The sequence below is a fragment of the Salvia miltiorrhiza genome, chromosome 6 (assembly GCF_028751815.1).
Source record: "Salvia miltiorrhiza cultivar Shanhuang (shh) chromosome 6, IMPLAD_Smil_shh, whole genome shotgun sequence".
Lineage (NCBI taxonomy): Eukaryota > Viridiplantae > Streptophyta > Magnoliopsida > Lamiales > Lamiaceae > Salvia > Salvia miltiorrhiza.
In genome coordinates, this window is record NC_080392.1 from 43,396,960 (window position 1) to 43,413,646 (window position 16,687).

Consider the following 16,687-nt stretch of genomic DNA (forward strand, 5'->3'; position numbering starts at 1 on the left):
AAATTGCATTTTAATCTAGGACGGATGGTCTGTTTGGCCGAACAGAGGAGGATTTTATTTAAGCCTGATCAACTTAAGTTTAATTGGATTACAGTCAATTAGTTCCTGCCAATCCGTAATTGTTGGAATTGGACTAATTAGTGATACAACTACCGTGTTCGTAGGGGGAATTAATTGGTATATTAGTTATTCTAATTTTATTTAAGCCTGATCAACTTAAGTTTAATTGGATTACAGTCAATTAGTTCCTGCCAATCCGTAATTGTTGGAATTGGACTAATTAGTGATACAACTACCGTGTTCGTAGGGGGAATTAATTGGTATATTAGTTATTACTAGCGTCTCTAGAATAATTGATATAAATTGGGTTCCTTCATCTTAATGCTGTTAGAATATTAAATCTAGGTCTGGCGTCTCCAGCTAGGTTATATTTTAATAAGGGAAATAAGCAGGTCTGGCGTCTCCAGCTGTTTATCAACACAGTAAGTAGGAATTGGGGTACGTCCGTTGCGTTTCACGGTATCCTATAACTGGTTGGTTAATAGGGATTGATTAATTATTGCGTCGAGGATCAGAGTTAAATTAGAGTGGATTTATTTGAGCCGAATTACCCTTTTCATATATTTACTTCAAGCGTATTTTATTTGATTTAATTCTGCATTCTTAGTTTAATTAACTCCTCTTAAATTTAAGGCGTGGTGGCATCACCGATTTTCTAGACTTAGGGATTTGAATGAATTTTAACTGCTCTCTGTGGGATCGACCCTGCTTGCCATTGTATTAATTTATTTTGGTAATTCTGCAGGAATTATTTGGTGGTATACGACGTCCACCAATGAACAAATCCTATTGAAAAGCTTGCTTCAATCCTCTCTCCTCTTCAATGCCTTCTTCAAATGGGTAGCAAGGAGTATTAATGGGGGTTGAGTGTAGTTTGGAGGTAGGAAGGTGTATTGAATGTTGAAGAAGATGAATGATGTGAGGAATGGGGGGGAAATGGGGTTTTAGGGCTCAAAATCACGTCTGTGGCCCACTTGGGGGAAGCCCCGCCCTTTTCCCGCAGTCACGGCCCGCGTCCGCGGCCTTCAAACGTGGGGGATGCTCAGGGGACCTGCGGTCCCATCCCGCGGCCGTGGGTGGTGACCGCGGGTGTCTCCTGGAGTCGGGGGCAGCTGACCCGCGGTACCACCCCGCGGCTGCGGGTGGTGACCGCGGGGTACTGGGCGTTTTGCGCAGTCCGCTCGTTTTGCTCCGTTCTCCCTCGTCCGGATTCGGATTTGGTCGCCGTTTGCGCTCACGGATTTCTCTCGAGACGTACTTCAATCTCATATCTTCAAAATCGTCCAATTAATCCTTGATTTTTCCTGAAATTACTCCAAAACTACACCAAGACATCAAATCTTCATAAAACTAAATATTCGGGCACAAACAAGCATTCACAAGCAAAACATGAAGGGAAATGATAACAAAACATGTGGAATTGAGGTACGAAAACCATGTTTGTCAAGCTCGAAGCAATTCATTGTAATCTTTGTTTTCTTTCTTGAATTTAGTGAATTCAGTTTCGTCTATCGTGGACGTAGGTTGTTCGCAACCGAACCACGTAAATCCCTTTTGTCATTGTTCTTTCTATTATCGTTGATCTTGATTGCGAGGAGAGTTTAGAGTGATCCAAATCGTATAGTTTTACATATACAACTAGAAATCTAATCAGAGCCGCAGGAAATGAACGTTGAATGATGAGCTAAAAAACCCGTCAGATTGAAACACCAGCTAGGCTGATACATGTGGTAAGCTGAAACAACTTACTGCTCATTTTACTACTTGCACAAAGCTGCAATGCGAATTCGAGGCCCCAAAATATAGGCTTGGGAAGTTCGGGATCGGGTACCCGATACCCGACCCGAAAAAATCGGGTATCGGGTACCCTATACCCGATTAATTCGGGATCGGGTATTTAGGGGCTGAAATAATCGGGTATACCCGAATTACCCGATATTTTAATTAATAAATTTTAAACTAGTAATTAAATCTACTACTATATTAAAGCCAAAACAATTGCCTTGCAATCTCTCTCCCAAAATACATGCAATAACCGCCTAAAATGCATGGCTTTCCAAATTCCATGCAATACAATTAAATAATAGTAACCGCCCAAAGATGCATGGCTGCCCAACAATTAAACATGCAAGAGGCTCAATATTCAAAACAATTATTACAGCCACCGCCCAACAAAAAGTTAAAAGTGTAACAATTTTCTATGTCATATATAGTAATAGATATTATTATTCAGGCCACCGCCCAACATACTACAGAATTTGAAAGGTCGCTCTATCCTTATAAATAAACATTATATACAAAAGCTTAACAATTTTGCAAAAAGCTGTCAAATTACATACAACAAATCTCTCCTCACCGTCCAGGAAATCAGCAAACATCACAAATCCTGCAACCACAAAAGATTTCAAAAGTAAGTAAACACACTATCGGTAAAATCTAATTTATCAATACATGTTTCGATTTTTATTTCGACAAAACAAGTTCCTATCATTTTTTTCACACTCAAACAAGAATAAATAATATACTTCGTTGCTTTGTAGATTTTTTAGCTTCATATTTGGATTCATGCCCAGTATGTGGTCTTCCATTTGTGATTTGGATGACTCAAGAACCACATTTGGCGTCAAAGTTCGACTGGTCCGCTCCTATGGAAATCCTTCATTTACAAACAAAGAAGAAATCGTTAGTTGGGAATGCATTCTTCATGATTTTCAAGTATGAGAACTTTGAAAAATTGTCATTTGTAGCCCCCAATTTTCTTAAGAGCAGTGCACACATTTTCCATGAAAAACTAACATTCTTTTTTATATGATTTGTATAAGGAGATAGAATTGAGGCTACCATTCCCAAGAATCTCATTGCCACCTTCAAAGATCAATTGGTGGAAGGATTGGTGTATGGAATAAAAAATTTCAAGGTCGTGCACAACACAAAGAAGAACAAGCTTACTACACACAAGTACAAGATCATACTATGTGAAGACACAAAGATACATGAACTATTTGTTCAGAATTTTCCAATGAAAAGATTTTCATTCAAATCATTTGAGGAGGTTCAAGTAAAAGATAACTTATACAATGGCTCATTATTTGGTATACAAAAACTTTTATTCATTTATGATATTTTCAGTATCAATTTTATACTAATAGATATATACTAAAAGTTGCATGTTTATGCAGATATCATTGGAGTGTTGGTGCATCCAGGGGAAGTACAAATTCGGACATCATCTACTGGAGAACAAAAAAAACTAATCGAGCTCACTCTTGAAGACACCGAGTAAATAATCCTAAATTGTTTCATTTCTAATGCATTATATAATATGTTGTTCTGCATTTTGTAAGTGAACCAATTGATGTGAAGGAGGAGAAGACTCTATTGCACTCTATGGGAGAATTACGTGGATGACTTCTTGAAATTATTTGAAAAAGAAAATCAAGATACTAATATTCTCATTGTGCAATTTTGCAAGACAAGTATCTATAGAGGTATGGAGACTATCAAATAGTGCATATTACGTAAAACTGCTCATATTAAATCTTATAAATTTGCACGTATAAATCTAGACACATACCTACTTCATATATTTAAACATATAATGCAGGTGAAATTAGAGCATGTAATGCTTTCAATGTCACCAACTTGCTGTTGAATGCAGATGTGCCTGAAATCAATGATTTCAGGGAGAGGTAACATATTGTAACATTAATAGATACTTCTTTTACATATGTAAAATAGTATTGTGTTGATTTTTATTTCCTTATTATGTGTATAAGGCTTGTGAAAGAATCCAGTTTAAATACTACTAATAATAGTAGTATCTCACAAGGAGCAAAATGCACTTTAAGCAATGATGATCTCTTTGAAGGAATGAGCAACCTTAAGACAATTGAGGATATATTATTTGATGATGAGGTTAGATATGCTACCTTTTTTTAGAAATGTGCAGATCTATTTTTAACTTCAAACTTTAAATTTCATACTTTTCAAACAACTTATTTATCACAGTCAGGATGCTCTTGGATTATTGGTACTATTGATCGCATAGATTGGGATTATGGTTGGTCCTATCTTTCTTGCAAGAGATGTATGAAGAAAATGATCAAAGATGAACGTCAATTCTATTGTAAACATTGCAGTGCACATTATGAATCAGCCACTCTTAGGTAACTATTTATAATCTTTATTAAATATTTAGGATTAACTTGTATTAATGTTGCGTTGTAAATGTATTGGACAGGTACAAAATTAAGGTTCATGTGAAGGACGATACTGGTAGAGCACAATTTCTGCTCTAGGATAGAGAGTGCAAGCAAGTTATAGGAAAGGCTGCTGCAGACTTAGAAGTTAATTCAGAGGTATAAATATAAATCATTATACAATATTATGTGTAAGTTCATCCCATTTTAATAAGTTCTCACAAATTTTTTTAGGGAGAAAATGTGGATGACTTTCCTAATGAAATCCCCAAAGCTTTGTTGGACCACAAGTTTTTGTTCAAGATCCAACCGAAGTCTCAAGAATGTACACCTTTTCATCGTGATGGTTATAGCGTGTCCAAAATTACAGATGATGAAACAATTATATCAACCTATTCTACAAGTGGCTTAGATAGTCAGGTTTGTATTAATAAGTAATAACATTTTACAGTTAAATTATATCTATTCCATTTTTCTTAAATTCTGACATGTATATATGTAATGCCAAATACAGGAGTCTAATTGCGTTTCAAAGATTGAAGGCTCCAATTTAGTGAAAGATAAGGTTGAAGATGAGACTCCAACAGAGACTCCATCAAGTAAGGAGGTTGGAGATGAATGGTGTGATGATGGGCAAGTAAAGAGGTCACTGGATGATGCATTTTTTGCAACTAAATTACAAAAGAAGCGAAACATCAAGATTAAGACAGAGAAAATCTAGATTGTTATTTTAAGATCTTCAAATTATTTTTGTCTGTGGGAGAACTTGGCCTAATTAGTTCATATTTTTGGTAACTATTTTGTTAGCAAGGGCATACATCTATGTTATTTGCTCTTACATTTTGTCATTCAGTCGAATATGATGACTACTAAATTTGGTAATGCATTTATGCAATTATGGAAATTTTCAATTAAGTAACTTAGTATTTGAAACTTAGTTTCAAATTAGTAACTTAGCAGCATTAGTTCATGCTGATTGAGTGATTTTTTTTATTATAATTTTTTTTTAAATATTTTCAATACATAAGTTATCAAGTACAATAAATGAAGGATTTTTTTTTTTTTTAATCAGAATAAATGAAGGATTTCTAACAATCAAGGTAACAGATTGTTATACTTTTACCTCTTTCGTGGGGTTATTATCCTCAAGGTATTTTGTTAGTCTTGGGTGGGCTTTATATCTATAGTATTAGTTCAAATATTTAGTCATGCATATTGGTAATTCACAGCACCTCAACAAACATGCTTTATTTTTTTATAGCTACAAGGAGACATGATAAAGTGTTGGGACACACCACTGATGATAAATAGTATAGTACCTCTGCTTAACTCATCATCCTGCTTCATTATTCCTCCTATTTCTTTGATATCCCCACTTTTGAACCGGGAGGAACTGGATTATTGAAATGCGTGTAAAATAAAATTCTCTATCAGAATAATCAACAAAATAAATCGAAGCATTACCATACTTAAAACAAATGTTCATAGATGTAACTCAATGCACTGATTTTCGATACTTTCTTTAACCACAAAAAGCATACATGCAAAAACAAGTCTTCTAAGCATCTTAATTATGAGATTTTCTTCAGCAGTAGCAAGAACATTGTTATTGGATTTCACTAAACTGAATATGTTCTTTAACTGCAAATATAGTAGAATCAAGTATGAAACATCTCTCAACTGAAAATATACTCCCACACCAAATATGAAGCATCAATCTCTAATAAAATAAAGTGTGAGGCGAATTTGATTGATATTCTCAAACAAATGATAATTTCTAAACAAATTATAATCACAATTGAGGTAATACCTTTCAATGAAGAGAATCGATGGGCATGGAGGCGGCGAGGCGGCGAACGGTGTGCTGAGCGCGAGCCCATGTTGAGAAAGCGCGCAGAGGCAGAGAGAGGATAGGCGGCCGCGTGGATGCGGAGAGAGACGAACGGCGTCGAGGCAAATGTGAAATAGAGAAAAAGAGGAACAATGGAGAGGCAGAAGGAAGACAAATTGATTCTGATTTTTTGGGTGTAAAAAGAGGAACGATTTTTCTATTTAGTTTTTTTGAGGAATGCATTTTGACGGCAATTCCCATTAGCTTTTGACTTATAGTAGGTTTTGAGTTGTTTTTTTTTTAGTTCTATATATATATATATATAGTTTGGGCTCAATTAGTTTGGATATTCTGTATACAAACGTGATTAAGTTTTTTTTTTTTTTTTTCACTTATTGATAAAGGATTAATACGTAAATATTTGCCCCTAAAAAGTACTACTCCGTGCTTTTGTATGAAATTAATGCTTTTGTAAGAATCAAACAATATATTATATATATACTATAATTTTGCACCCCGTGCAATGCACGAGAAAATATTTTTATATTTTATAAGATTGATATATAATTTATAAATAAATTTTTAATTTTATTATAACTACAAAATTGTCACCCAATTTTAAAATTGATTTCAAATTAAATGTTACTTTTTTAATATACTTTTATAAATAAATTTTTAATTTTATTATAACTACAAAAAAAACCAGTTTTTAGTCACGGCCAATTGTATGTAACTGTCTCACGAGTCACATGTCGAAGTGGATTGAAAATTTTAATCATTAAGGAAGATGATGTAGACAGTACATCTACTACAAATGTTGTGTACAAATAAGTGTTCAAAAACTTGCAATGAATTTTTGCCTTTTGCATGTCTTTCTATCATATTTATTTATTAGTGTATATTCTTAAAGCAAGTTAGAAAAATTATATAAAAAAATTGTATTACTCAAACACACACACACACACACACATATATATATATATATATATATATATATATAATGTAATGTAAAGAAAAAAATATATGTTATAATTGTATCGATAATATTAATGCATAAAATAAAAGAAAAAAGAGATCTTTCAAGAGTTGCCGTGTTTAAATATTTCCTCCAATATGAAGTATAACTTATAAGTTATATTCAATCATTACAAATAAATAAATAAATTATTTTAATAAAATATTAATATATCTATTATTTTCCTTATGTACAATGAATTAGTAATTTGATTACATTATTAATAATGTAATTTATGACACTTACAAAGTAAGATAAAATCAGCTTCGTCTATTAAACACTTATCATTATGCATTTTTTATTGTGCTAATTATGAAAGAAATATTGACCGCGCATCGCGCGGGTATAACACTAGTTAAATATGAAAACTAAATGACTAAACCCTTACCCTAGCCCGGTGGTGGACGTCGCCAACCACCAAATAATTCCTGCGGAATTACCAAAATAAATTAGTATAATGGCAAGCAGGGTCGATCCCACAGAGAGCAGTTAAAAATCATTCAAACCCTTAAATCTATAAAAACGGTGATGCCACCACGTTGAGAAAATTAATTAACTTAGAAAGCAAATTAAATTAAATTAAATAACTCTTGAAAATAATCAATAAAAGGTAACTCGGCTCGAATAAATCCACACTAATTCAAAGCTCTGATCATCGACGCAAAGATTAATTAATCCCTATCAACCAACCAGTTATAGGATACCGTGAAACGCAACGGACGTACCCCAATTCCTACTTATTGTGTCGATAAACAGCTGAAGACGTCAGACCTGCTTATTTTCCTTATTAAAATATAACCTAGCTGGAGACACCAGACCTAGATTTAATATTCTAATAGCATTAAGATGAAGGAACCCAATTTAGACCAATTATCCTAGATACGCTAGTAATAATTAATCCACCAATTTATTCCTACTACGAACACGGTAGCTTTATCACTAATCAGCCCTATTCCAACAATTACGGATTGACAGGAACTAATTGACTGTAATCCAATTAAACTTAAGTTGATCAGGCTTAAATAAAATCAGAATTATCTTGGAACCTAGGAATTAATCGGAATCAATTTTAAACCAATTAGGTTTCACAGATCATTAAATTAGAGTTTCATTATTCTCGCCGAATTAAAAGATTTAGCTACTCATGCTTAAAATAAAAACAATCAAATAAATAAAAATAAACATACTGAATATGCGAATAAAGCTGAGAAATAAATTGCAAGAAATAAATCAAACTTGAATTAACCCAATACTCGTCTGCCTTGATCCAAGTCCAGCCGCAATTCTCGAATTTGAAAACAAAATTTAATCTAACAAGCTATGAATCAAGTGCTAAAGACGTAAGAGCAAATTGCATGGAAATTAAAGATTGCATAAAAAAAACTAAAAGTCAACTGCTATTTTGAATTCAAAGTTTGCGGCTACTGTAAGTAAAAGTGAATGTGTCTAAAAGTGAATTAAACCTAAACTATATATATGCTATCTATGCATGCATGCGGCGCCTCTCTCCAAAATTTAGGAAATAAATCCCTACAGGGCGCCGCTTGATCTAACAAAATGGGCTTCGGCCCTTTTACCTAATTAAGTCCAAAATAAAATAAAACTAAGAGTTTTGAGCTTTATTAAAATATAACAAGTAATTAAAACCCCAATCTCTACTATCTTCCATCTCCACGTCGAATCTCCGTTGCAAGCTCGTCTTTCTCCAATTTCTCCCAATCAGCAGCTCCATCTCCAATTCTTCTCATTCCTGCGCCAAAACATAGCAAACTATGTAATATCACATGAAACCACAGTGAAACGCACACTAAACTAGGTAGCTAAAATACACACATCAAATTCCCTCACACTTAGATCATACTTGTCCTCAAGTATGAAATAAGAGAAGTATTAATGGTGAAATTCAGCCCCTAGAAGCAACTCCCTTCCTTGACACGAAGACTCTAGAAACGAACGACCTGAAAACAGACACAACAACACACGCAAAGAACAAGAAAGTAGAAAGGAAAATGAGACAAGACACGAACAAACCAAACGACTAGCCAAGCAACATCAAAGCATCAGAAATGCAACAGTCTATCAAATCGAATCATGCAATTCACCATCACTTCCCAACTCTCGAACTAAGAACATGAACCTCCAAAGTGTGTTTTCATCATCAATCTAGTCCAAATTAGGCAACAATGAGTGCACTCTCACGCTCATTCAATCTCTCTATAAGATAAGGTAATTCTCACACAAGAAGAAACTCCAATTAGTCATGATATTTCGCAGTCACATTATGGCTCAAAAAGGTCTTTCTTCTTTGGTTGTAATGGGGCTAAGGACTATCAATGATGTAGGCAAGATCCTAGGGGTCCTAAGCTCAAACATTGAAGATCAAATATTGTGCATGCTCGAATCAAATCACACCCAAAGAATTCTGAACATATGAGGAGCAACTTCCAACTCAACTATGGGCAACAACCATCAAACAACTCAATGCATGTATACTCATTCAACCTTGGTGCAACCTTTATTTTCTCTCTTTTTTCTGTTTTTTTTTTTTCTTTTTTTTCTGTTTTTTTTCATCTTTTTTTTTTCTTTTTTCTGCACCACTTCATTAAAACAATACAATCATGCAAAGAGTACATCAAAACAATCTGCCCAACTGTCAATCATCATCCTCTGTTCGGCCAAACAGACCATCTGTCCTAGATTCAGAATGTAATTTCGGCTCAAGTTCTGTTTGGGCAAACAAGCATCCTTATGCACATTCCTCAAAATTTCAATTAGGATGTAATTCAATTCTAACATGCACAATGGGACCAAAGAGAAGGTTCACAAAAAATAGGCCTTGGCTATATATATATAGTGACTAATATGAACAATCACGGCAAGGCTCAAACATGGCTCACTAGGGGTTAGTGTATGGGTAGGAATTCAAAAGCAGGCCAAATGGCTACCCTAGTGCCTCTTATCATTCACCACATATGACACACTTGATATCACGACTTCATGGATCATCAAATCTCTCAAAACAAAAATTAGTAGAGGGTGCTCTACTCTATTAAGCTCAATACCTCACTTATGTGTAGTTTAGATTCACCCATCGCCCTTATTTTGTCATTCCAGACATCATGTAATCAAAACACACACTGTCAATCACAAGTTCTCAATTCTTAAGTAGGGAAAAATCAAGTTATCACACATATTCAATCTAACAGCATGCTCCAACAACTGAACTTATCAATTACTTTGGCTAGAAGACTCACAAGACTCAACATAAACCGACTTAACAAGCAAAGACTCAACAACGCCCTCCCCCTCACACTTAAATTTTGCTTGCCCTCAAGCAAAACAAAATAAAGCATAAGTAAAGGGCAACGAAAAACACAGAACAACACTCAAAACAGAAAAACTAACACAAGAACAAACAAAAATAAAAGGAAAAATGAAGGGAATCACCGCTCGCGCTGCCGCCGCAGCTCCTGTCTGATCGTGGCGCTCAGGTTAGCTATGCTCTCCTGCAATGCTGCTACGTGCCCGTCCATCCTCGCAAATTCTTGTCGTGCCACATCTTGGTGCGATCCTTGTACCACGCCGCTGCGTCATAAGCTTCAAGACGAAGCTCCTCCAACTCTTGAAGTTGAAATCTCCTCTCCTCCTCACACTTGGGCGATTGCATGTTCACCTTCTTGATTGCCCAATATGCTCTATGCTCCAATCCAACAGGTAAGTGACACATCTTCCCAAAAATCAAGCGATAAGGTGACATGCCAATGGGAGTTTTGTGGTTGTTCGATAAGCCCACAATGCATCGTCTAGTCTTGAACTCCAATCCTTCCTTGATGGATTCACCGTCTTCTCCAAGATTTGCTTTATCTCTCGATTAGAAACTTCGGCTTGCCCGTTTGTTTGAGGATGATAGGGAGTAGCCAATCTATGTTGAACTCCATACTTCCGCATCAAAGCTTCAATCGTGCGGTTGCAAAAATGAGTCCCTTGATCGCTTATCACTGCTCGCGGCACTCCATACCTTGTGAAGATATGAGATTTCAAGAACGCAGCGACCACCTTGGAGTCATTCGTTCTGGTGGCTTTCGCTTCTACCCATTTCGAGACATAGTCGACGGCGAGCAATATGTAGAGATTTTCGAATGAACTCGGAAACGGCCCCATAAAATCCATCCCCCACACATCGAATACCTCACAAAAAATCAGCGGAACTTGAGGCATCTCATCTCGTTTGGAAATGCTCCCGGTCAGTTGACATCTCCCACAGCTTTTGCAAAACAAATATGCACTTCTATTCAACGTGGGCCAGAAGAATCCTGAATCGAGTACCTTCCTAGCTGTCCTCTTTGGGCCAAAGTGTCCTCCACAAGCGAGAGAGTGGCAGTGCAAGAGAATTTCCTGTTGTTCTGCCTCGGGAATGCATCGGCGTATAACTTGATCGGCTCCAACCTTCCACAAATAAGGCTCATCCCAGAAATAATACTTACACTCACTCCTTAGTTTCATCCGCTGCGCCTTTGTGAACAGAGATGGAAATTGTCCAGATGTCAAGTAATTGACAATATCGGCAAACCAAGGTTCGGGATTACCCTTGACAACGATTGAACGTGCTGCTGGCTCGGATAGAGGGCTCTGTTTGGGCAAACAGACAGCTGAACAGGTCTGGATAGCATAAAGATGCTCTTCTGGGAAAGCTTCGTTGATAGGGATCTCATCTTCCTCTTGCTGGACTAAACGACTTAAATGGTCAGCCACATGATTCTCCGCTCCCTTCTTATCCCGAATCTCCCAATCAAACTCCTGCAACAAAAGAATCCATCTAATCAAACGTGGTTTAGACTCCTTCTTTGATAGTAGAAACTTCAATGCGGCATGGTCCGTGTAGACAATTATTTTCGCCCCCAAAAGATATGAACGAAACTTTTCAAAGGCAAAAATAATCGCCAACATCTCTTTTTCTGTTGTTGCATAGTTGCATTGGGCAGGATTCAACGTCTTTGAAGCGTAATAAATTACATGGCTCTCCTTCCCCATCTTTTGTCCAAGCACCGCACCCACAGCATGGTCACTAGCGTCGCACATGAGCTCAAAAGGAAGGTTCCAGTCAGGTGGTTGCATAATCGGAGCCGTGGTCAACTTGGTTTTCAACAAGTCAAATGCCTGCTTGCAGTCGTCTGTTAGGGCAAACGAAACATCATTCTGCAGCAGATGTGTCAATGGTTGCGCGATCTTTGCAAAATCCTTGATGAATCGTCTGTAGAATCCAGCGTGACCAAGAAAACCTCGAATCTCCTTCACATTTTTAGGGTATGGCAGCTTCGCTATCAAATCCACATTTGCCTTGTCCACTTGAATCCCCCTTTCTGAAACAACATGGCCTAAAACGATGCCCTCCTTGACCATAAAATGACACTTTTCAAAATTCAAGATCAGATTCTTCTCTACACAACGTGTCAAAACCTTCTCCAAGTTGTCAAGGCAGCCCTCAAACGATGCTCCATAAACTGTAAAATCGTCCATAAAGATCTCGATGCTCTTCTCGATCAAATCAGAAAAAATGCTCATCATACATCTTTGGAAAGTGCCAGGTGCATTGCACAATCCAAACGGCATCCTCTTGCAGGCATATGTTCCAAACGGGCAGGTGAAGGTAGTCTTCTCTTGATCTTCTTGGTTGACATGAATTTGAAAATAGCCACTATACCCATCCAAGAAGCAAAAGAATGATTGTCCAGCCAGGCGCTCCAACATCTGATCAATGAATGGTAGAGGAAAATGGTCCTTGTGAGTGGCTGCATTTAACTTCCGATAATCGATGCACATCCGCCATCCAGTCACAAGACGCATTGGCACCAACTCATTCTTCTCGTTCTCAACCACTTGCAATCCCGACTTCTTTGGAACCATGTGAATCGGGCTCACCCACTTGCTGTCAGAGATAGGATAAATGATTCCCAAAGCGAGAAGCTTTAGAATCTCCTTAAGCACGATCTCCCTCATGTTCGGATTCAACTTCCTCTGCGGATCTCTAACAGGCTTAGCATCCGGCTCCATCAAGATGTAATGTTGACATATGTCAGGGCTTATACCAGTGATGTCCGCCAATGTCCACCCAATAGCCTTCTTGTGCCTCTTAAGCACGGTGATCAACTGCTGCTCCTGGCTTGCGGTCAGATCGCTGCTGATGATGACTGGAAGAGTATCAGCATCCCCCAAGTAGACATACTTCAGATTCAGAGGAAGAGGCTTGAGCTCCAGTTCAGGCGGCTTTTCATCGGATCTCAGCGGTCTGTCGTACGGTATCTGTTTGGGCAAACAGAACTGGCTTCCCGAACTGACCACCTCCGGTTGTGCATATAGAGACATGATAGCCTCCTTGATCTCTGCATCGTTCATCCCTTAAGCATCAAAATCTGTCCAACTCTTGATCATAGTGAGCTCCAACTTATCCTGCATGAATTCGGTCTCAAGAAATTCTTGGACAAGAGGGTCAATCATATCAATAGAATAAGCATTTTCAGCATCATTCGGAGTTTTTATGGCATCATCCATACTAAAAGTGTATTTCTCCCCATGATAATCCAGACAAATCATGCCATTACTAACATCTATGATCGACTTTGCAGTTCTTAAGAACGGACGACCTAAAAGGACTCCCGTTGAACCCTTAGATTGCACTCCACAAATCCTCACCACATAGAAATCGGCAGGATAAACAAAATTATTCACACTCACAAGAACATGCTCAAGCAAACCCTCGGGATAAACACAAGACCTATCGGCTAACTGAATGACCACTCTAGTGTCTACCAATTCTACACCCGACAATCTATTGTAAACAGTGAGAGGCATAACATTGATAGACGCTCCTAAGTCACACATAGCATTCTCGATCCTAGTATCACCAATGTAAATGGGGAGAGAAAACATACCAGGATCTTTGCACTTGGCGGGTAACTCCTTCTTGAGTGCAGCTGAGACGTTCTCACCCATCACAATCTTACCAGTTGCCTTGGACTTTCCAGTTATGAAGTCCTTCACAAATTTCCCAAAATGAGGGATTTTCAACGCTTGCAAGAATGGAAGATTCACTTCAAGTTTGCCAAAGATCTTCACAAAATCAATGAGTTCATCTTCCGGCTTCTTCCTCGCCAATCTTCCTGGAAAGGGGACTGATGTTGCAACTTTGGGATCATGTGAGCTCAAATGTTTAGAGAGCTTGGTCTGCTCTTCTTCGTTGGATTCAAGTACTGCTCATTTCCCTTTCTGCTCAGCTGTCGGCCCCTTGGTCTGTTTGGCCAAACCGGGCTGTTCTACCTGCTGAATGACTGAATCCTTTGTGCCAACAGAACGCTCGAATTCCTCCACACGAAATTCGACTCCAGAATCGGCCTGCGGTCCATCTTGAGAGTTCTGGGGTGTCGGTCCGTCCAACTCTGTACCGCTCCTCAAGGTGATCTTGTTGACATTCTCCTTGGGATTCACATGAACTTGAGATGGCAAAGCTCCATTATTTCCCTTAAGCTGATTCATGGATGTGGCGAGCTGAGACATCTGACGGGATAGTCCTTCGATTTGCACCTTCTGCTCGGCTTGAGATTGTTGAAGCTGTTGCACATTATTTTGCAGAAATTGTTGGTTGCCAATCAAATCCGCCATCATCTCCTCAAGTGACTTGCCTTGCTTCTCGGGAGGATGTTGCTGAGCTTGTGGAGCTTGATACCCCGTCCTTTGATGTGAAGGACGATAGTTTTGCTGCTTTGGCTGCTGCATCGTTAGTGGTTGCTTCGGCTCGGGATCTCTCCATCGGAAATTGGGATGGTTTCTCCATGGAGCATTGTGATTGTTCGCGTACTGGTCCCGTTTGGGCAAATGGGGCAGTGGCGCGTCACAGCTGTAAAAATTGTGGGAAGAATTTGCATGGGCTTGATACTCTTCCTCATCCCCTGTGCATTGCAAACTCGTGTGGCCTGAATTACCGCATGCTCCACATGGCTTTTCTGTCAGTTGTCCAGCGGTTGCAACCTTCTCCACCACAGTACTCAACATTCTCTCCAATTTCCCCATCCTTGCTTCGAACTTCTCCTCAAATTCTGATGAACTAGCTTGAGCAGCTTTCTTGAGCAGTTGGATGCGCGGCTCCTCATATTTCCTCGTAGCTTCCACCAAGTGTTGAATTAATCTTTTGGCTTCACTCACCGTGTTTTGGGAAAATCCCCCTCCACTTGCTGAGTTCACCAAATTCTTAGTGTCAACGGTCATCCCTTGGTAGAAATACTGCAACAAGTCACCCTCGAAAAACTTGGGGTTTGGGCAACTATCCACCAATCTCCTAAATCCGGTCCAGTAGGCGCTTAACGATTCATCATACTCCTGCTTTGCACCACTGATCTCCTTCTTCAGCGCGTTCGTCTTGGTGGGAGGGAAAAAGTGCTCCAGGAATAGCCTTTTCATCTCCGCCCATGTAGTGATAGAATACGGTGGGAGACTCGCGAACCAAGAGTTCGCCTCTGCTATCATGGTGAAGGAAAAAACAGCTAATTTGAAGTGTTCCTCCGTTACATCAGTGGGGCGCTTCTGTACCTTGCAGATCTTGATGAATTCGCTCAGGAAATTATATGGATCTTCTCCTTTCTTCTCGTAGTACTTAGGAAGAACATTAAGCAATCCAAGCTTAATTTCTATAGCAGTAGCAGCCGCCGGCATCCGGATCGGGGTTGGGGGGGTCATCAGCTTCATGGCTGGAGAGATCGCACAGTCTCGGATCGTCAGCCATGTCACTCTCAATACTTGCAACCGAAATTGAGTCGGTTTCTTCTTCACAGTCTGATTCTGTCTCCGAGTCGTGGTTTGTTTGGGCAAACAGAACCTCTTCCGCAGCTACAGAACTGGGTTTCTCCTCGACGAACTGTTCTGGTCGAATGGGAAGGTCAGCCTGCGAATCCAGCAGATCTAGTAGCTTCCTCGCCTTCGCCTCCTTCCTTAGCTTCTTCGCGGTCTTCTCAATTTCACTATCGAAGAGGAGGTTTGGCTTGGACGATCTGCTCATAAACAAAGAAAAAAAATAGACAAAGGGAAAAGAATTAATTAACACCGCTCCCCGGCAACGGCGCCAATTTGGTGGACGTCGCCAACCACCAAATAATTCCTGCGGAATTACCAAAATAAATTAGTATAATGGCAAGTATGGTCGATCCCACAGAGAGCAGTTAAAAATCATTCAAATCCCTAAATCTATAAAAACGGTGATGCCACCACGCCTTAATTTTGAGAAAATTAATTAACTAAGAAAGCAAATTAAATTAAATTAAATAACTCTTGAAAATAATCAATAAAAGGTAACTCGGCTCGAATAAATCCACACTAATTCAAAGCTCTGATCATCGACGCAAAGATTAATTAATCCCTATCAACCAACCAGTTATAGGATACCGTGAAACGCAACGGACGTACCTCAATTCCTACTTACTATGTCGATAAACAGCTGGAGACGCCAGACCTGCTTATTTGCCTTATTAAAATATAACCTAGCTGGAGACGCCAGACCTAGATTTAATATTCTAATAGCATTAAGATGAAGGAACC

At 38.6% G+C, this 16,687-nt stretch overlaps 2 protein-coding genes and 1 long non-coding RNA gene across 3 annotated transcripts; 1 reads left to right on the plus strand and 2 right to left on the minus strand.

Moving 5' to 3' along the window:
- The first annotated feature begins 2,344 nt into the window (after nt 1–2,344).
- Nucleotides 2,345–5,182, plus strand: LOC130989781 (uncharacterized). The gene is made up of 11 exons (XM_057913883.1): nt 2,345–2,470; nt 2,601–2,773; nt 2,880–3,152; nt 3,240–3,339; nt 3,424–3,548; nt 3,665–3,749; nt 3,837–3,975; nt 4,069–4,226; nt 4,301–4,418; nt 4,494–4,679; nt 4,774–5,182. Exons 2-9 carry the CDS (start codon nt 2,626–2,628, stop codon nt 4,356–4,358), a joined length of 1,086 nt encoding a protein of 361 aa, XP_057769866.1. The 5' UTR covers nt 2,345–2,470; nt 2,601–2,625; the 3' UTR covers nt 4,359–4,418; nt 4,494–4,679; nt 4,774–5,182.
- A 310-nt stretch (nt 5,183–5,492) lies between these two features.
- Nucleotides 5,493–6,742, minus strand: LOC130989783 (uncharacterized). The gene is made up of 2 exons (XR_009090744.1): nt 6,070–6,742; nt 5,493–5,652 (listed from the first exon to the last, which is right to left on the minus strand). It is a non-coding gene; the product is annotated as an uncharacterized LOC130989783 (long non-coding RNA).
- Nucleotides 6,743–13,501: 6,759 nt separating this feature from the next.
- Nucleotides 13,502–15,364, minus strand: LOC130991003 (uncharacterized). The gene is made up of 3 exons (XM_057915208.1): nt 15,082–15,364; nt 14,407–14,694; nt 13,502–14,274 (listed from the first exon to the last, which is right to left on the minus strand). Exons 1-3 carry the CDS (start codon nt 15,362–15,364, stop codon nt 13,502–13,504), a joined length of 1,344 nt encoding a protein of 447 aa, XP_057771191.1.
- Between the last annotated feature and the right edge of the window lie 1,323 nt (nt 15,365–16,687).

Coding starts and splice junctions, on each gene's coding strand:
- LOC130989781 (XM_057913883.1), top strand. CDS start 2,626: ATGCCCAGTATGTGGTCTTCCATTTGTGATTTGGATGACTCAAGAACC. Junction 3,153..3,239: donor ATACAATGGCTCATTATTTG/GTATACAAAAAC, acceptor ATGTTTATGCAG/ATATCATTGGAGTGTTGGTG. Junction 3,750..3,836: donor ATCAATGATTTCAGGGAGAG/GTAACATATTGT, acceptor TATGTGTATAAG/GCTTGTGAAAGAATCCAGTT.
- LOC130991003 (XM_057915208.1), bottom strand. CDS start 15,364: ATGACCGTTGACACTAAGAATTTGGTGAACTCAGCAAGTGGAGGGGGA. Junction 14,695..15,081: donor AAAGCCATGTGGAGCATGCG/GTAATTCAGGCC, acceptor AACAATCTCAAG/CCGAGCAGAAGGTGCAAATC. Junction 14,275..14,406: donor TCAGCAGGTAGAACAGCCCG/GTTTGGCCAAAC, acceptor TTGCAACATCAG/TCCCCTTTCCAGGAAGATTG.